This window comes from Sciurus carolinensis, chromosome 7 (assembly GCF_902686445.1).
Source record: "Sciurus carolinensis chromosome 7, mSciCar1.2, whole genome shotgun sequence".
Lineage (NCBI taxonomy): Eukaryota > Metazoa > Chordata > Mammalia > Rodentia > Sciuridae > Sciurus > Sciurus carolinensis.
The window spans coordinates 54,237,451-54,258,182 of NC_062219.1; the positions used below are offsets into that span (position 1 = coordinate 54,237,451).

The 20,732-nt window shown below is 40.9% G+C and overlaps 1 protein-coding gene across 10 annotated transcripts in view; it reads right to left on the reverse strand.

Annotated features, from left to right (window-relative positions):
• The window catches only part of LOC124988397 (uncharacterized), a 169,944-nt gene that overhangs the window by 103,796 nt on the left and 45,416 nt on the right, over positions 1-20,732 (reverse strand). For all 10 annotated transcript variants that reach the window (XR_007109424.1, XR_007109426.1, XR_007109425.1 and 7 more), the window contains 4 exons: positions 14,947-15,059; positions 14,428-14,563; positions 13,912-14,115; positions 1,865-2,057 (listed from right to left, as the gene is read on the reverse strand). Coding sequence is in view for 7 of the 10 variants with exons in the window: in XM_047557887.1 (XP_047413843.1) it covers positions 1,865-2,057; positions 13,912-14,115; positions 14,428-14,563; positions 14,947-15,059 (646 nt within the window). In the remaining 3 variants the exon portion in view is untranslated. The remainder of the gene's footprint in view (positions 1-1,864; positions 2,058-13,911; positions 14,116-14,427; positions 14,564-14,946; positions 15,060-20,732) is intronic.

The following is a 20,732-nucleotide window of genomic DNA, read 5'->3' on the forward strand; positions in this document are numbered from 1 at the left end:
ACTGAACCAGCCACCAGGATTCTTAAAAATGAACTGAAGAACCAGACCCCGAAGTCATAGTTGTTGACTTCTGAGTCTACAGGAGTTTGGGATTTTACTCCCTAATTTTAAAGAGTAAGTATAGTAATAAACAAAACCAAAATTCAGTTATGCTAAAATATCCTCAAACATATATTAAAGGCAGAACATACATTTTTTTCCTTTTCAAAAGACTTGGTGGTTTAAAAAACTCAGTTTAATGTGCTATTTCCATTAATGTTAGCTAAATCAAAATTTTTTCAGGCAATGTTTTCAAGGTATTCCTTAAATGGTAATTACTAACTTAGGTCAATAAAGTATTGTCATTATTCAGCTAATATTTTCACTAAGTCAATGTTAGTTTTCACTATCAGCATTGTTACTACTTTAAAATTTTAAGTGACCTGTGCAGAAGAAATGTTAGAAGGCAAGGAATTTTCAGCGTTGAAGTCTAAATTGAATAGTTATCAGTATATGATGGGTACTCAGCAAGTTAAAGATTTTGATCGGGAGCTTCTCTAGTGCCTGTTGGGAAAGCACTTCATGAATGGTGATAGATACCCATGGTAAAATGACTACTGACTAAGTAGTGGTTAAAATGACTACTGAGTGTTTCAATCAAATTAAATACTTAACAGCTAGAAACAGTGGCATGGTATTATAAATTCATATGGACAAAAATGATGTGTTAATATGTAGGATAGCCTGTAAAGTGAAAAGCTGAGAGGTGAAATTAAATGTCCTGGAATGTTGGATGCCATCACTGCGTCCCATGATTCAGATACCAATGTCTTTGACAAGGACAGGACACAGAGTTCAACCCTTTGTTAAACTGATTCTGTCTGGGATCTGAGAAGCTAGTTGTCAAACATTCTTCAAGCAGCATTTTATAACTATATGAACATGAATTATCCTTAATTACAGTCTGTGCATATTACAAAATAACACAAACACTTGCTAAATTTCCCTGTAGGTGTTGCAATGTGTCTAGAAATTCTAAGCTCTTTCCAGATGTAATGCTAAGGCTATCATATTATTCCTAAAGAAATACTCTTACCTCATCTATTTCTAAAATTGGAAAGGAAGAGAGAATACAGATTATGGGTTACTTGATTACCCTGAGTAATGATTCCTCCCTCTGGTGCTTGTCTGGCATTTTCCTAGCCAGATCTTCTTGCATCCTGGTGGTTTCCTGTTAGGAACCCTGGGATGTCTCTGCTTCTAAATGCAGTTTCCTCAAGGTCAGTAACTTAGGGGAAAAAAAGGTGTTCATTTCACTTGTTTTCATTCTGCTTGCTTCAGGGCTCAGCACCACATCCTCTGTACCCAGTGGGTGACACAGAAATGCCCCTGGGCCACAGAGTCTAAACAACAGCAAGAATTACAACAGAGCCCTAAAAGGGTAGTCACAGTATCTATCAGAAAGGGGGACTGAGCAGGAAACAGAACTTTTCTAAAGTGGGCATGTGTGAGGTGCAGATGGTATGTGCTTACTGAATGTTTAGATACCACTGGATATGTGTTATTATGTTGGGGTAGAGAGTACTAATTAGGGTCATTAGGTGTTTTTGTCTGTTTGGTTAGTTGATTGGTTGGTTGATTGATTGATTACCAGGGATTGAACCCAGGGGCTCTCAACCACTGAGCCACATCCCCAGCCCTTCTTATTTTTTTATTTTTTATTTTGAGACAGGGTGTCGCTAAGTTGCTCAGGGCCTTGCTAAGTTGCTGAGGCTGGCTTTGAACTCATGATCCTCCTGCCTCAGCCTCCCAAGCTGCTGGGATTATAGGCCAGTGCCACGGTTCCTGGCATGGTCAGTTGATTTTTTTAAATGTGACTTCTTACCTTTTTCTTTCTCAATGTAGTGGCTGGCCACGAGCAGCAGCTCAGCCTCGAGTTCCTCCAGATCCCTCAAGGCTTCGTCATACATGACACGCACCCCTTGCTGGTCCTGGGTGTGGATACAGCCGGCTTCTGTGCTATAGAGGTCGTCCTCATTCTCCACATCAGAGAACTCCATGAACTGGACACTGTGGACCTGGGGAAAGAAAGCCAAGTTCAGAAGTTCCTGGAAAAGGGAGAGCTATATTTTGCAGCCCAAATGGACCAACCAGCAGGTCTCTACTCCCACTCATGGGCTGTTAGCATGGAGCTGCAAACATTCTGAATGTATAAAAAGCTGTATACAGATAAAAATAGATGGACAAAGAATGTCAGTGGGCAGAGGCAGTTGCTGGGGCAGGAACTGGTTGATTAATTCATTTTTTTCTGATAAATTTAAAAGCAACTAGAAAAGGGCAGCCACTTGAGCCTAGGGTTACAAGTAGTCTCTGGATGCTGGGTTCAGTGGTGCATACCTGAAATTCCAGGGACTTGGGAGGCTGAGGCAGGAGGATTGCAAGTTCAAGGCCAGCCTGGGCAACTTAGTGAGACCCTATCTCAAATTTTAAAAAAGAGGGGGGCCAGGTGGTGGCTAGGGATGTAATTATGTGATAGAATGCTCCAGGGTTTAATTCTCAGAAACACACACACACATGATGGTGATCTCTGAAATCAAAGGGCCTCTTTCAACCAGTCACTTGGCTTATCTTAGCCCCCATTCCCTTATCTGTAACATGGGGACAGTAGAGACATCACACACTACCATAGTTGTGGGGAGTGCCACTACACAGTCAAGGCACTTGGAATCCATAAAGGTCAGCTGTTAAAAAAATATGTTTGGGGTTGGGGATATAGCTTGCATGCGCAAGGCCCTGAGTTCAATCTCCAGCACCAGACACACACACACACACACACACACACACAATGTTTGTTTTAATTCTATAAACAAACTTTTAAATGAATTAGCACAGTCTCATGTTTTAGTAATGTACTGGGTTGATAGTGTCCCTCCAAATTCATATCCACCTGTGAATGAGACCTTATTTGCAAAAAGAGCCTGTGCAAATACAAGTTAAACTGAGGTCATACTGGATTAGGGTGGGATACCAATAAATGGTGTCCTTACAAAAAGAGGAACATTGGGAAGACAGACTCTTAGGGGAGAAGACCATGTGAAGACATTAGCACCATGCATCTGTAGGTCAAAGAGGACCAAGGATTGAAAAGAACTGAGAACAACTACCAGAAGCTAGAAGAGATGAGAAAGCATGGTCCTACTCACACCTTGATTTTGGACTTGTGTTCTCCAGAACTGTGGCAGAATATAGTTCGGTTGTGAGCCACTCAGTTCGTGGCACTTTGTTATGACAGCCCTAGGAAACTAGGATAAGTAAGGGGTATTCTGATCATAATGTTATTTTTCTTAGAAAATGGAGGATCTGTTGCTTCCTGAGAATCCTCATCTAATAGTAATTCTCATTAGTTTCAAACTTCTCTATTCAATCCTCTGAATTCACCCCCTCGTGTGCCCAGTTTCCCCTCCTCCCAGCAGAAGCCTCCCACACACTCCTCCTCTGCTCCCTTCCTTCTCTCCTCCTTCCTTCTCCTAAGGCCATTGCCTCCTCATGCTTTGAGTGCCACTCCTTGCACCTCAGAAGCATCCCTTCTTGGTAGCTAACTCTTCTCGGAGGGAGTCTTCCTGATCAACATTGAAGCATGCTCACATCCCTCCTATTTTAACACATCCTCACACACTTCCTGGTTCCTGCTCCCTCTCTCTCCTCCCTGCATGGCCTAACCTCTCAAGATAGTATCCCTACTCTCTGTCTTTACTTCCACAACTACTTCTCAACCCATCTCCATCTGGCCCCTGGCCCCGCCAGTCACTGAAACCACTCTGGCAGAGACCAACACTGACCTTCGCTCTACCGCCTCCAGACTTCCTCCAGGCATCTTCCATCTCTCAGAGCAGCTGACCTGGTCCAGCACCCTCAGCACTCTGCTTCCTCACTCACTCCCTTCTCTGGGCACCTGGGACTCCACAGTCTCTGGATTTGGCCAACTTTCCAGCCATTCTTTCTCTGATGCCCTTTGGTGCTCTTTTCTCCAATCAAGTCATTAAGCAATAGTCATACTCAAGATCCAGGCCCAGGGCCTGTCTTTTTTCCCATACTCCCTGGGAAATGGCGTACACTTTCCCACCTTTAGACCATATGCTTCCCAATTCATAGCTGAAATCCAGACCTCCCAGAGCTCCAGACCCACATATCCAACTACCTGTTTCTGGCATCTCTAAAGGTCCCTCGATTTTAACATGATCGAACAGTGCCATCTTCCCCCCAAACCTGGGCCATCTCCAGCCCAGTTTAATAAGCAGCACCATTACCCATCCACTTGCTCTGGCAGGATCATTCCTGACGTCTCTCTGCCTCCCGCTACCTGTCCAATCTATCCCCAAGTTTTGCGGTTTTACTTCCCATCGCTCAAATTCACCCACTTCTTTCCATCTCCATTCTCATCACCCTAGTCTAAGCTGTTATTATCTTTCACAAGGACAAGACAAAGAGGTTCAAAGTTGATCTGGCCTGCTAATTGGTCTATCCTTGTCCCCTCTGGCCTAGACTTTCCTTCCTCTCCCTGTTATTCACTGCTGGCAAAGGATCTTTTAGAAATGCAGTTCTGATTATGTCATCCTCCTTTCCCCTGTATCAGCCCAGAAAGGCTCCCCACTGCTCAGAGTAAAGCAAAACTCCTTAACAGGACCCGTATGGTCTAGCCCAAGCCTATGTCCCCAGTACAGTGCCTCTCAGCTAATAGTGAGTTTGACCTTCAGAGGACCTTCAGTCATGTCTGAAGATATTTTGAGTTGTCACAACTTAGGGGGAAGTGCTACTGGCATCAAGTGAGTAGAGGCCAGTGATGCTGCTAAATATTCTGAAACACATAAAACAACTGACAGTAATGAATTATCAGGCCCAAATGTCAACAGTGCTAAAGTGGAGAAACCGAACTAGATTCATTTTGCATCACTTTCCACCTGGCTTGCTTTGTCTTGGCCACTCATGTCTTTTGTTTCTTGAAGGTATCATGCCCTCTCTGGACACATGTCCTCTGCTGTCCCTACTCTGTGGAAAGGTCTCTCCGTCCTCTGTGTCAGCTAAGGTCTCCATCTTACTGCCTCAGTTCAACCATCACTTTAGAGGCACCTCCTCCTCTCCTCAGGGCCTGCAAGTACCTCCACATCTCTTTTTTTGAGGCACTTATCAATATTGCTATTTTACACTTATTTGTGCTATTTTGGGCCAATATTTGTCTCATCCACTGGACTATAAAATACTATCAGATTAAATAACATGCCCACCTTCATTCATCATCGTATTCCCGTTGCTTTAGCAGAGACTACCACATAGTAGGTACTTTGAAAATACTTGTTAAAAAATATTTTTGCACGTAGGTTTCTTAAAGTCTATGATTTATGATCTCTACCTACACTTTAAAAATATATCAGTCAAAAATTCTGTGCTTTATTCTTATAAATTCTGACTTTATGCCACTATACCCTAATATTAAACATTCCCTATGAGGGTTATCATGATCAGAGTAGAAAGCACTTCTTGGGGGACAAAAATAAATCTTATTCTCTTTACATATAAAGCATAGATAGATGCATCATACACAAACAAATATATGGTATATCTCTGGTATTAACATTTTTTGGAGAACGGTGATTAGGGGGAAAGTGTCTAAAAAGTGTATTTGTGGGGGGAGCCATAATGAAAGAAAAGTTAAGAAACATAGGCCCATGTTTTTAAGATTATGTGTGTGTGTGTGTGTGTGTGTGTGTAAAATACACAGAGAATAAAATTTACCATCTTAACATTTTTAAGTGTACAATTCAACAGCACTAAATGCATTTATACACATGTGCAAACATCATCATCCCAAACTTTTTTATCTTATAAGATTGAAAATCTGTATTCACTAAACAAAAACTCCCCTTCTTCCCTGCCCCCCCGCTCCCCCCAGTCTCTGAAAACCACCATTCACTCTCTGTTTCTATGAAGTGGACTACTCCAAGCATCTCATATAAATGGACTTTGCAGTATTTATCTCTTGTGATTGGTTTGTTTTACTAAGTAAAGTGTTCTCCAAGTTCATGCATGTTGTAGCACATCAGAATTTCATTCCTATTTAAAGCTTACTTATATTCCATAATATGCATAAGTTACATATTGTTTATTCATTCATTCATTGATGGATACTTGGGGTACTTCCAATTATGGCTATTGTAAATAATGCTACTATGAACATAGGTGTACAAATACCTGAATTCTAGCTTTCAATTCTTTTGAATATATAACCAGAAGTAGAATTGCTGGATCACATGGTAATTCTATTTTTAATTTTTTGAGGAAGCTCCAGATCATTTTCCACAGGAGTTGCACCATTTTACATTTTAACCAATAGTGCATGGGCTTCTAATTTGTCCTGGTCAACACATTATTTTCAGGGGTTGGTTTGTTTGTTTTGTGTTACTGGGGATCGTTGAAGTCAGGGCCTTGTACATGTTAGCAAGTTCTCTCACTGAGCTATATCCCAACCCTTTTTTATCCCTAACCCTTTTTTATTTTATTTTGAGACAGGATCTTACTAAGTTGCCCAACCTGACCTTGAACTTAGGATCCTCCTGTATCAGCCTCCTGAGTAACGTGGGTTACAGGTGTCTACCTCCATGTCTGGCTCTTTTCAGGATTTTTTTCATATTTAATTTATATTTTAAAAAACATTATCCTGATTTTCTAAGTTGTTATTCATGAGTAATTTAAACTATGGAACCAGTGCTCCCAACTTTTGGTCCCAAGTCTATTTATTTATTTATTTATTTATTCATTCATTCATTCATTCATTCATTTATTTATTTTGCAGTGCTGGGAATTGAACCCAGGGCTTGTGCTTGCAAGGCAAGCACTTTACCAACTGAGCTATATCCCCAGCCCCCTATTTATTCTTATGACATAAAAACTTTGCTAAATAATGAGTTGTTGGATAGAATATAATAATCTATATCTTTTAAGCAGTAATATCTTGGTTCTCCACTGATCTGTCAATGGTCTTATACATATAGCATCATCTATTATACAAATACAGGAACTCTTCTGTAAACATTACAAACAGGGTAGATTATTTTTGGCTTAGATAGTTAACTGCCAATATCAGAAAGATGGACAAGGACTCTTTCTGAGTCCATACAATTCCATGGTTCTATGGATCTACAATTAGTTTTTATGTCCTGTAAAGTTCTAGGTTCTCAGTCACTGAAGTAGAAAGTTAGAAATTTTCCAATTAATAAAAACATAAGCATTTCTAAATAACAGCTATCATTCACACTCTTTCATCAAAAGTTTATTTCTTAGTTAAGCATTCCTCTAGCAGTTTGTGATTTTTGTTTTGCTTTGCTTTTTGTTGATTTTTTTTAAAAAAGCATTCTTTTTTTTTTAACCTTTATTTATTTATTTTTATGTGGTGCTGAGAATCGAACCCAGTGCCTCACACATGCTAGGCAAGCGCTCCACCACTGAACCACAAACCCAGCCCCACTTTTTGCTATTTTTAAGTCATAAATTTTTATATAATTAGGAGCTTTCTTCAATTAAAATTTGTAAAGTTAAATTAGCGATTTTTACAAAAATGATTAGTACCTGAGTATCAGTGGAAAACAGAAAAAAAAAAAGTCAAGAAAATGAGATGTTGCATATAAAAACTAGCAGTTTTCTTAGGTTTATGAATTACCATGTTGGATCCTACTAGCATTTAGCTCCTGTCTGTTGTTATGCAAAGTAGGCTCTCCTTTAGGAGAAAAAGGGACAACTTAATGTGTTATGCTTTATCTACTATTCTGGAAAAGACCTTTTCCAGTGTTCTTGTGCAGGGGAAATTGTAAGACTTGAAAGAAATAGCTATTGAATTGAGTTCTGCGGCTGAGGGAGAGCATTAGTATTGCCTAGATGCTGATTCTAACGCCATCGTCTATTTAAATCCTCATTTTCCAGCTCTCCCCACACATGCTCCTTTGTTCAAACTCTTTCAAAGGCACACATATTCTTTCTCTTTTTGCTATGCTTTGCTCTTTTGCTCCCCCCTCCCCTGTCTTTGAAATGTGCACTTGTGTCCACAGGAGATCCACTTTGAAGACCAAACAGCCAAATTGCTTCATTCAGGGTTATGGTTCAGTCACTATAATGTTTCCTTACTTCCTTTTTAACTTTTCCACGGTCCCATGAAAGACCCTCCTTCTAAAGGTTTTGTGGTCTACAGAGTTGATCCTTCAATATTATGCTTGGAGGAGTGGCAGGAAGGAGAGGGCAATAATTATCTGAGTAAGAAATAATATGGCCTTTGGAATGATTCATATGTGTTTTTAAGTCTGAAAATTAACTGATGCCAAGATTACTATTTGCTGAAAAAAGGAACTACAGGAAAATTGGTGGCCCATCATTGACTTTTCTCCCTAGTGGCTACTGCCAACACTTGTTCATGTGTATTTTAGGCCTTTGGCAGTATAAACACTGCTTATCTGACTAGCTTTCTTTTCCTTAATCATCTTGTATTAATGTAACAGTAGTTCAGCCTAAGAATCCAATCAAAATTGGTTGATAAATGACTCAATTATTTGGCTACAATCTTTTACAAAGAAGATCAAAGAGATCTTCTATCTGACTCTCCCCCCTAGTCTGCAGAGTATAATATTGTTATTATAACTAGTTGTTCTGCTTTTGGACAGTATTTTCATGTATGGTCCTTTTGTAATCTCACAATCATTCTGTTAGGGGCAGAATCTTTCTTCTGTCAAATATTTGTTAAATACCTACTACGTGAAAGATACATATCCAACTCTCTACTTCCTTTTGCTGCCTGCCCCAGTCAGCAAGCATGTCAGACTTTTCAGAGCCTAAACTGAGATTCTGATCGTCCCCCAAAATCTGCTCCAATCATATCTCAGTTGATTGTGACTCCAAACTCCCAAGTGCTCAGGTCAAAACTTTGGAATCAATCTTGACTTCTCAGCCTGGAAATCATGCTAGTTGCACCTTTCAAATAGAGTCATATGTTACTTAATAATGAGGATGTGTTCTAATGTGTCCTTAGGTGATTTTGTTGCTGTCTGAACATCATAGAATGTACCTACACACACCTAGATAGTACAGCCTGCTACATATATGGAATAGCTTATTGCTCCTAGGCTCTAAACCTGTACGCCATGTTACTGTACTGAGTATCTATGTATCTAAAAATATAAAAAGAGGTTTGCTCACATTCCCATCACCACAAACTCATAAATAATGCATTGCACCATGCCATTACAATTACTGTGATCTCACTAGGTAATAGGAACTTTTCAACTTATAGGAACAATTTTTGGGGACTACCATTGTATTGCAACTGGTCATTGATCAAAATGTGGTTATGCAGTGCATGACCACAGTTACGGTCAGGTTTGATTAATGCAATAGCCTCCTAATTAGTCTCCCTATGCCAGCTCTAAGTATCTCTGTCTATTCCCACTACAGCAGCATGAATGTTAAAATATAAGTCAAGGCTGGGCACTGTGGCTCACACCTGTAATCCCAGCAGCTAGGGAGGCTGAGGCAGGAAGATCAAAGTTAGAAGCAAGGTTCAGCAACTTAGTGAGACCTTAAGCAACTTAATAAGACCCTGTCTCAAAATCAAAAATATAAAGGGCTGAGGATGTGGCTCAGTGGTTAAGCAGCCCTGGGTTCAATCCCCCATACCAAAAATAAATAAATAAATAAAAATCACTCTTATCACTCTTCTGCTTAAAACTCTTCAGGGACTCCCCTTCCCACGCAAAGTCAAAGCCAAGTTCCACGCAGTGGTCCACAAGCTCCTAGAAAATCTTCCCCCATATCTCTAGCTTTATCACTTACTGCTTTGCCCTTCATCCACTCCAGTCCCTCTGAACTTCTTGCTGGTCCTACAACCCTGCTGGCCGCAGTCCTGCCTCAGGACCTATACATTGGTTATCCTCTCTGTCTGGCACTCTTTTCCCAGGTACTCATGTGGGTTGCTTCCTGAATTTCTTCACGTCTTTCCTCAAACAGTCCCTTCTCCATAAGACCTTCCCTGATCACCCTCCTTAAAACCACAACAACCCATCACCCCTTACACCAGCCTCCACTCTCCTTTTCTACATAGCTTTTCTCCACAGTAGCTATTACCATCTTTCTTAGTCCACAAAGGCTAGGTAATTCTGTGATAAACACAGCAAAGTTCAGTAGCCTAACACTTAAAATGAATTTCTCATTTATGTGAAGTCCACTGAAGAACCAAGGCTCTAGGCTGCCACCTTCTAGCAGCAATACAGGGATCCAGGATGTTCTCATCTTGTGATGTGATCATTTCAACTTGTGCCTTCCACTGGCTAAAGCAGAAGAGAGCCAGAGGGTGTGCCCAAGCTCCTGAGTGCTTTGGACTGACACTGATGTAGACCATTTCTGCTCACAGCCCATTGACTAGTCATAAGCCACGTCCAACTGCAAGGGCTAGAAAGTCCGGGACAGTTTTGGTGCCAAACCACTGACATTCTGCATGTTATTTATTTAATGTTTGTCTCTCTCCACAAGGTAAGTCCCATGATAGCAGGAATTTATACCAGTTATGTTCACCGCTGTATCGCCAGTGCCCAGTACATTTAATAGACAGAATATTTGTGGAATGAATGATGGACTCACAACTTGAGGGAACAGATAAGCTAACGGTCAAGCAAGCCATATGCTGAGTGCTATGATGGAGGTAGATTAAGGGAAGAAGCACTCAGCTCTGCACAGAGATGTCAAGGAAGGGTTCCTGGAAAGGAGATATTTGAATGAACTCTTGAGTCACAGTAGGCATGTACCAAGGAGAAAGGAAGCCAGAGGGACCCAGCAATGTAAATAGTTCTGCCTATTCCAAGGAAGTCCAGACCCAGTTTAGTGACATGGAAGTTTTGGGACAGTTCAGGTAAATGATGTCCCAGAGGTTGGCAGGAGCCAGATTGTGCTCGGCCTTGTAAATGTCACCAAGGAGCCTGGACTTTATCTTGTGAGAAACAGGAAACCCATGTAGGATTTCAAGCAAGGAAATAAGCGGGATTACATTTAGGCAAAGATCCCAGAGAAATTTACAAAGCAATGAGGAGAGACATTCTCCTATTTAAAATTCTTCTGTTCCCCACCAATCTTGGAATTGGTCCCACATCCTAATGAGAGCCTGGCCTTCACGGTCTGGTCCACTCTTCTCTGCAGGCTCACCTCCCACCACTTCCTCACAACATCCTTTTTGATCAGCACACCAGGTCCCAGCAGATCCTCAACACCACATGGACCATGAGACTTCATACATGAGGAATCAAGCTCAAGGTCAAACAGCCAGAGTTTGCTGCCTCTCATTTGGGACTCTTTCTACTGCATGCTTTTAAGTAGGTTAATAAAGCAGCAAAGTGTCCGTGACAGATTTTAAGTGCCTTCTTTTTCTGTATTACTGTTGAGTGAGCAGTCTTTAATATTAGCCCAAGACTTTCCTTGTGGGATCAAGCACACTGGGAAGGGAAAGAGGCCAGGGAAGGGGTCTTCATCTTAAAAGTTCCTCTCCTGTCTGGTAAGCCCAGGGGTCTTGCTCCCAGCAACTTTGTCCAGGCTCAGTGAGATCAACCCAGTGGATTAGCATCTGCCCTTCTCTTTGCCTCCGTGGAAGAATCACACAAGTCAGGGCTGGATATCCTGGTATAAATGCTGACAAGGCCACACCCACAGAAAGTAGCTAAACCACATGGTCCCATTAAAGTCTCTGACAGAGGTCTTGAGTGTCTCACACTGAAGTAATAACAGCTGGTATCTTTTGGGATGATGTTATTCCTATCATGTATGAGAAAATAGGAAGGGAATATTTCATTACTCTGAGAAACTTTTCTTACAATCAGTGGGGCAGGATAATATTTGTCTCCCTTCTTTATTTCTACTCTTCACCCTCATCCCAGAACAAAGAGGCACAGGGCTCTTTGGCAAGAATTTTTTAAAAAAAAATCAATTAGCATAATAACATATCACAGCTGTGGTAAGATTAGTAAGAAAAGGATGTGTTTGTTTTACATGGATTTGTTTTGGGAATTGAACCCAGGGCGCTTAACCACTGAACCACATCCCCAGCTCATTTTATATTTTTATTTAGAGACAGGGTCTCATCGAGTTGCTCAGTGCCTTGCTAAGTTGCTGAGGCTGGCTTTGAACTGGAAATTCTCCTGCCTCAGCCTCCCAAGCCTCTGGGATTACAGGCGTGCAACACCACGCTTGGCTGTAGGTTTGTTTTAAAGTGCCTTAACCCTCCCCTCTGGTTCCACTGAGGTATGAGCTGGCAGGGCTTGATGAGCTAGGATCAAGAGAGGAGGGCAGAGAAGCGAGATGGTAGAACGGTGAGGGGAGATTGGAGACATCAGTGTATGGTAGGGATAGGAATTTGGGGTGCTTGTTAGGGAAAAAGATAAAACAGGGAAGGTTGTCCTGGGTATGAGTGAAGGTAGGATTCAAAGTGATTGGGTGGCAAAGCTTAACTGTTTAAGATAGTAACCTTAGTCACATGTGGCCATTAAATCTTGAAATGTGACTTGGAATCCAAATGTGCTTTCTGTATTAAACATGACCATATTTTGAAGACTCAGTACAAAAAAATGTGTAGTATCTCCTCAGTGATTCCTTAGTGAAAGAACTTAGAGAGACCCTGTTTCAAACTAAAAAGGTCTGAGGACAGAGTTCAATGGTAGAGTGCCCCTGGGTTCAATCCCCAGTACCTACCCTACCACCACCAAATTTAAGTTCATGTGTTTCTTTGCACATTTTTTAATGTGACTACTGGAATTTTTTTTAATTGTGTGTTGATCGCACTTGCTCCTGCACAGTGCTGCTCTTGCCTGCACGTAGAAGCAACGGGTCACAGTAAGGCTTCACACCCTTACGGATATGACAGGCACACTAGCTTAGAATATGACTTGTTTGGTAATAAAGTAGGTTTTGTTTTTCATATTTGTCACTGCCAAACAGTGTCTTTTAAGAGTATTAAATTCATATTAAACTCCATCTTCAGGAATAAACTTTCTAGAGATTGAGATAGAAATTTTGCAAGAGACTTTACAAAAGTCCACCGAGTTATAAAAATGCTCAACTTTGTTTCCAAATAAAAGAACTTAATGTACATTTCATCTTACTAATTTCTTTCTGTTCCAGGGATTGCATCGAGGGACACTTAACCACTGAGCCACATCCCCAGACCTTTTAATTTTTTATTTTGAGACAGGGTCTTGCTAAGTTACTGAGGCTGACCTCAAACTTCCAATCCTCCTACCTCAGCCTTTGGAGTCACTGGAATTATAAGAATTCACCACCATGCCTGGTTCTAGGATTGAAATTTTAAAGAGGTTATAGAAAAAAATATGTTCAAGAGACATCAAAAGCATGAAAGGGCAAACAGACTTTTTGAAAGAATAGAAGATTATTTTGGTTCAAGTTTTTCTAATTTTTCTCTACTTTTTAAAAAAAAATCCTATTTTTACATTCAGGGATTAGAAAACAGCAAAGGGTCAAAATGGTCCCTCTAGCAATGCAAGGAGAAACTTGTAAGAGCTTCTTTGTAAGAACATGAGGTTCTCAGGCCAGGAAAAGAGATAGAGCACCAAGTGCTCTGTTCACTGTCAGTCAACAATTCGGCAGCTCAACCTTTCCTTCCATGGTGGCCTCAGAGCTGCTCTTAGGGTGCTCTCTGCCTGGCTCGTGCTCTCAAGTGGACACTGCATTTTACTGTGGCTAGAAACTTATTTTCCCTTTTACTACAATTAAAAAAAAAAAAACCATATGCCTAAGAAATACCCCACCACTCCATCATATTAACTGATTTGAAGCTCAAGAAAAAGGTGACTTGGGAGACAGGACAGTCAAGGAAGAAAAACTCACAGTGAAGCACCTCACCTTGTGCTCGGCAGGGGTCCCATGGACATAGTAGTGAGCTCCCAGGCCTTGCAAACAGCCCAAGCCTCCTTTTGTTACATTTACCCAGGAACTATCTTCCATGGTAGGGACCAGTTTCCCTGAAACCAGGGTAAGGCCTGAAGTATTGATTGTCAACGTTCGCTGGACAGATCTGAAATAGTTCAGAATTCCCAAGCAGGTGCGCTGAAACAAAGAAAAAACAGAATCAGGACCCTGCCCTTTACCTCGCCCCACCCTACAGTGGAACTTGATGAGATGACAGGGTGGCAGGTCAACCCTGCGGTGGAGAAAGGAACATACTACCCAAGAAAGGGGTAGGTTTCATGTTTAAAAAAAAAAAGAGAGAGAGAGAGAAGAAGAAGAAGAAGAAGAAGAAAGAAAAAGAAAAAGAGCTAAAGCACAGACATGCATTGCTACTGAAGAGCCAAGAGCCCCCTTCCTAGACAAGCAGACATTTCTGATATCTGCAACCAGTGTGTCAGCCCATCCACATACCTGCAGCGACCTGATTCGCAGGTGGCGCAGACACAGAAAGGACAAGTAGGCCCCTTTCATTAAGACGGGGTTCCCATCACTGAGCTCAGCTCCATCATCCAAGCCCAGCAGTTGAAGGGCCATTGCATAGTTGTACCTTTAGTAAGCAGGAGAAATGTGATAAATTCTTTCCCTCTCAAGGCAGTTCAAAAATTCACATGTACCAAATCCAAGTCATTTTATTTAACATAAGGAAATATCACAAGAGCCACCCTTTAAAAATGCACTGGAGGGGAAATAATTACCCTGTGTATAAATATAAAAAGAAATCTCTCTTAGCAATTACTCTCATTAAAAGGAGTCCTAGGGTGAAACACTAATTTAGCTGTCTGACCTGTTTTAACAGTCTTGCTTTCATTCCAACTTCAAATATTTTTGAGTTAACATGTAAGCTACATATTAATCAGTCACTCGATTTTTCCCAAAATTTCTAATCCATTTTCTGAGTCACCAATAAAATGATTTATGGTTTAATTTTACCCTGTCTCTTTTTCCTCCTTGAAAGGCCCATCAGCACATTGACTGAGACTTATTTGTGTTAGTTCATTTTCATTTTGTTCCATCGAAAGGTCATTCTCCTTCATATTTACATTCTATCAAAAACAATAGCATTAGTTCAATTATATAAAACATTTGCAAGATTATTAACAAAATAATAACAGGTTATTATAAAATTAAACCTCAGGATCCAAGCATATTTAGACGCATTAGTGGAACAGTCCCTTGATCCATTTCAACCTGACATATGAAAAGCTAGACTTCTACAATAAATTAGAGGGTCACTATTTTTACTAACTAAGCCAAGTCTGTTTTATGAAAATATTCACAGTTTATAGCAGCCACCCCACTCCTTGCTTTTGCATGATTCACTTTATAAAAAGTCAATACATTTTGCAAGAATATATGTGTATGGAATCTTGGACCTCTGTTCTTAAAGAGAGATCAATGGATCTAAACCTTCCTCCTACCCATTAGCTATATGATTCAGTCATTTAAATTCTTACACCTGTTTCCACATTTGTCAAATGCCTGACTGTGGGAAATGATGATACATTGGTGTGAGAATTGAATGATACAAAGTGTAGAAATCCTCCTACTTAGTGCCTGGCACTAAGAGGTCCTCAGAATACTAGTTTCTCCTCCGTGAATGGCAGGTGTCAGCCAGACCTGCAGGATCTGCCATGGAATTCATGGTTTGCACTTCCAGTCATCTTTCCTGATGCTGAGAAGGATGCTGTCATTTGCAGGGGCCCCGGGGCAAACCGTAGAGAAGGTGATGTCTGTGGTCTGCCCCTGGCCCCTAGACAGCCTCTTCTTAGTTGCTCTCTGCCTGTCCCTGGGCGGGCACTCTATTCTCACAAAGCACACTCTTTCACAGTGGCACTGATCCCCACATAAATACGGAGTGGCAATGACTAAGACTGGAAACCTCTTCTCTGGATTACTTATATTCTAATAATTGATTCTCAGAATTTAAACAAGTCCTGTAGCTGAAACTACAGGTTGTTCCCTAGCATCTGTTTCTCTCTTTTCCTACAATTGAACGTCTATCTTGCATTTGGTCATTCAGATAAAGACGGCATTTCTGTGAGTTAAAAATAATAATAAGAAGAAAATAGCTTTTCCAAGCCTCTCCCTCTCTAGGTGTAGCCACGTGACCAATGGAATGGGGAAATGCGCCATGCTGCATCTTCCAGGAATGTCCCCATGAGGCAGCTTGCCCACCCCCATCCTCCATCAGGCTTAGAACATGAGAGTGACAGCGGGCGCTCCATCTCAGGCCAGATATTGACCGCTAGCATGGAGGCCACATTTGTTGGGACTCTGGGACAAACGGATTTGAGCTGCCTAAGGACTCCAAGGACCAGAGCTGCCGTGCCAGCTCTGTACTTGCTACACCTAGATATTCATCTGAAGGCAAGAAAGAGAAATTTCCATCTAGAGGATTAAAGATAATCTGCCATTTTGTTTTACTACAACCAACAGACAAACCTAATTTTCACTGACCTCAGTACTCTGAAGATAGACTACAAGGCTTTGTGACTGGCTGTGGGGAAGGACAATTTGGATAGGGACATAGGAAGAACAGGTGAGAGAGAATGTTGGTTGGTTATCACTGAGTGGTTGCCCAATCTGCCCGTGGTCAGAGCCAGGGCCTGGGTGTCCCAGGTCAGTGTACACTTCAGTGTATCCCTGGGTGAGTATATCACAGCCCTAGGACTGTGACATGGTACACGCCTGTTCCTAAAAACAGAAACACAAGATCATCATCCCAACATGAAAAAAATCTCTATTTAAAAAAAAAACAAACTGCATGAAAGCATACACTCTATGAGGGGAGATGAAATTTTACAATTCTCTGAGTTTGCAGGGAGAGGGCCCCTCTGGAGCCTTTTGCCTGCAGCCCTGTGGTGTGCTCAGGCTGCAGTTCAGCACTGACCCATGTGGTCTCAGAGGGAAAACTCTGAGCCACATCCTTTCTCTGATGGGATTGTAACTTTTTCAGCTGCTTCTAAAATTACCCAGAATTACATAGGAAAGAGCAGAAAGTGACATCAAGTGACAGTCAAAGACGTTTGAAGGAATGAACAAACCGCAAAAGTATTGTCTAACCAGCGGACTGCCAGGAAGAAAGGAAGGGGGCACAGACAGGCTGGGAGGAGGAAGAGGAGATAGCCCAACATCCTCCAGGAAGAGGGAACCAACCACAGCCATGGAAGGAAACTGCTTTGGAAATACTGAAAACCCGGGAGTGTAATCCCCTCAGGAAGGGAGACAGGGCAGGTAAGCAGCAAGCTGCCCAGAATCCAGAATGTCAACACCTTCTGTGCTCACTCTTCCTTCCTGAGTAGATTTACCTTTGACCTTTATTGACCTTCACCCTGCCTGTAGTTGGATCTTTGCCAGCATGACCAAGTTCACGTTTTTTCAGTTCTGAGATTTCCACTGATTGCAAATATAATTTCCTTCTGGGAAGTTGGCAGAGACAGAGGACAGGGAAGTTGGATAGGAGGAATAAAAGGAAAAATAAGTCTATTACATACTTCCCCATCCCCAAATGTCTCCACGATTTAATGCATGTTTATCCATGGACAAAAATAATAGAATATATATAGAATGTAAACAATACTGTTGTTATTTTAATTTTTTTTTTTTTTTTTTTTTTTTGCAGTGCTGGGGATTTGAACCCAGGGCCTTGTGCTTGCAAGGCAAGCACTCTCTCAACTGAGCTATATCCCCAACCCTACTGTTGTTATTTTAAGTGATAAAATAATGGTTGATTTTTTTTTCCTTTCTCATAATTTTCTATGTTTTTCACATTTTCAATGATAAATACATGCCACGATTATCAGAAAATAGTTATTTTTAAAAGTAAATGTCCTATTGAGCCTGGATATGGTATTTCTGCCACTTTACCACTTACTCCATAAGGTTAAGAAATAGTGACTGATTTAAACCATATACTTAAAAATACCATTAATAGTAGACTATAATGTCCAAACATAGCCATTTTAACAAACAAGGGCTTTCTTAGTGGTATGGTTTGGATGTGAGGTGTCCCCCAAAAGCTCATGTGTGAGATAATGCAAGAGGGTTCAGAGAAGAAATGATTGTGTTACAAAAGCCTTAAGCCAATCAGTGAATTAATCTCCTCATAGGGATTAATTGAGTGCTAACTGAAGGCAGGTAGGGTGGTGCTGGAGGAGGTGGGGCATTGGGGGTGTGGTTTTGGGGTATATATTTTGTACCTGAGTGGAGTCTTTCTCTCTGTTTCCTGTTCATCATGTGAGTTGCTTCCCTGTGCTACATGCTTCCGCCATGATGTTCTGCCTCACCTCGAACCCCAAGGAGAGAATCTGGCTGTCCATGAACTAAGACCTCTAAAACTGTGAGTCGCCTAATAAACTTGTCCTCCTCTGCAATTGTGTTGGTAGGATCTTGTAGTTATAGTGGAGAAAAAGCTGACTGAAACACTTAGGGAATGACATGGGACACAAACTTTATCTAACAGATTACAGCCTCAGCAGGATGCACACAGGTCTTAACAGCCTATTCCTTGTCCTGACCAGGACAATGTCTAAATATGTTTTCTTTTATTTTCAAAGGAAAATAAAAAGCTTACAGCCCATTTTGACCAGAATTAGCTTATTTTAGTTATACCTTATCTTGAATAAATAATTGTAGATTTTAAATTTTTTTTCTATATTCCCCAAGCCCAGATCTATTAGTAACTATAGAATTAGAATTGTGCTAGAAAAGAAGGGCCAACCTTCATTCAAAGCCTAATTCGAAATGTGATGGAAACATTACAAACACTATCAAGTTCAGATAAATATCTCCAGTGTTTATTCACAATGGATGTAGGAAACAGGAATCCCCATAAGTTGCTAGTGGGGTAAATGGTTAAGCAAACTTAGCAGGATCCAGGTAAATTTTTGTATGTATTTTGTGATTCAGAAAATCCACCTTTAAATATCTACTCTAAAGAAACACATATATAAGAAAGTTCAGTAGGCCTGCGTTTTACTAGAAGAAAAATTGGCAGCTACTTTCCATGAAGATGGCTGTCAAATCTGTGACAGCTATAAAATATTATATAGCCATTAAAAAGAGCATCAAGGACCAATCTTCAAGACACATTGTTGCACAAAAAAAGCAAGTTACGGACAGACATTCTCATGGTATGACATATCTTTATACAGAAAACTGAAATAAAATTATTCTCTCTATATTTTTATGGGCATATACACATGCATGTAAATGCATTGAAAAGGCTGGAAGCAATGATAGTGTTTACCTCTGGGAGAGGGAATAAAAAGCAACACATGGGAATAGGGGGATCAAAGAGGAATTTAACTCTTCAGTTCTCTTTTCAACTTTTACAAGGGTGAGGGGTTTATGGGAACTCTTTGTACTACCTTTGAAAATTTCTGTAAATGAAGAATTTGTTTATTACTGCTGTAGTTTAAAATTGTTATTTTTTAAAATTCCTTAAAAAGAAAAAAGGTCACCATATAGAGAAACCTGGCCAACACCACCATCTGAACCAAGTGAACAAAATTAGCTTGACTAGTGACGAGTCATGTTGATTTCCTGTTCCCTCATGTGATGTGATGAAGGGTATTTTGTCTCTGTCATACTCTTTCGCCTAAACCCATAACTCGAGCATAACCATGAGAAAAACATCAGAAAAAATCACATCCGAGATCTATTAGTTGCTGGGGTAGAACTCCTAAAGACTGTCAAGGTCACAATGAATGAAGACTAAGGAACTATTACAGACCAGAGGAGACTAGGGACATGTGATTAAATGCAATGAATCCCGGAGCAGGAAAGGAAATATTAATGGAAAAAATTGGTGAAATCCAAAGGAAGTCTATGCAGCAATGTTTGTTCTTTAGGTGTGACAAATGTACCGTCGTGACGTAAGATGTTAATGACAGGCAAAACTGGGTGTATACAGGAACCCTTTGTCTCACCTTGACAACTTTTCTGTAAATATCAAACTATAGCAAAATAAAACTTTTATTAAAAAATAAAAACCCTAAAGAAAAGTTACTGGTGAACAGCATTCGCCCGGAATGGATCAGAAGCTGTCCTGTTTGTGTCGTGGGGATTACATTCTCCCGTAGCTGTCAAAATGGACAGTCTGATGAGATTTGCTTTCCTTTGGGCAGAAGGCGCTTAAGAAAGTTCTTTGTCATGGGATACTGACTGCCTCTTGCCAGCTCAGAACCAGAATGCTGACCAGCATGCAGGTGCTAAACTTGGTACTGAACTGCCACATGCTTGTAAAACAGTAACTGAGCTTTAAAACGCAGGGCCACATTCCTGTGCCTCCTCCTAGCTGCCACTTTATTTTTGCTTAATCCTAATCTCATCTGACTAGTATTCAACATTCAGAATGGCAACACGCTACCCCTGGGGCTCTGATACAGTGTGAAGTGACAGAAATGCTTAAAGAGGTCACACATTATCACCCAGAGGAAAATGGAAACGAAGGTTGAAAACTTTGGTTGTTTCCTCAGAGCTGTCTTTTCTTTTCGCTTTTTTTTTTTTTTTTTTTTTTTTTTTCTGTGCCAGGAATTGAACCCAGGGGCACTTAACCACTGAGTCACATCCCCAGCCCTTTTTATTTATTTTGACACAGGGTCTCACAAAGTTGCTTAGGGTTTTGTTAATTTGCTGAGGCTGACCTCCAACTTGTGAGCCTCCTGCATCAGCCTCCAGAGCTGCTGGGATTACAGGCATGCACCACTGAGCCT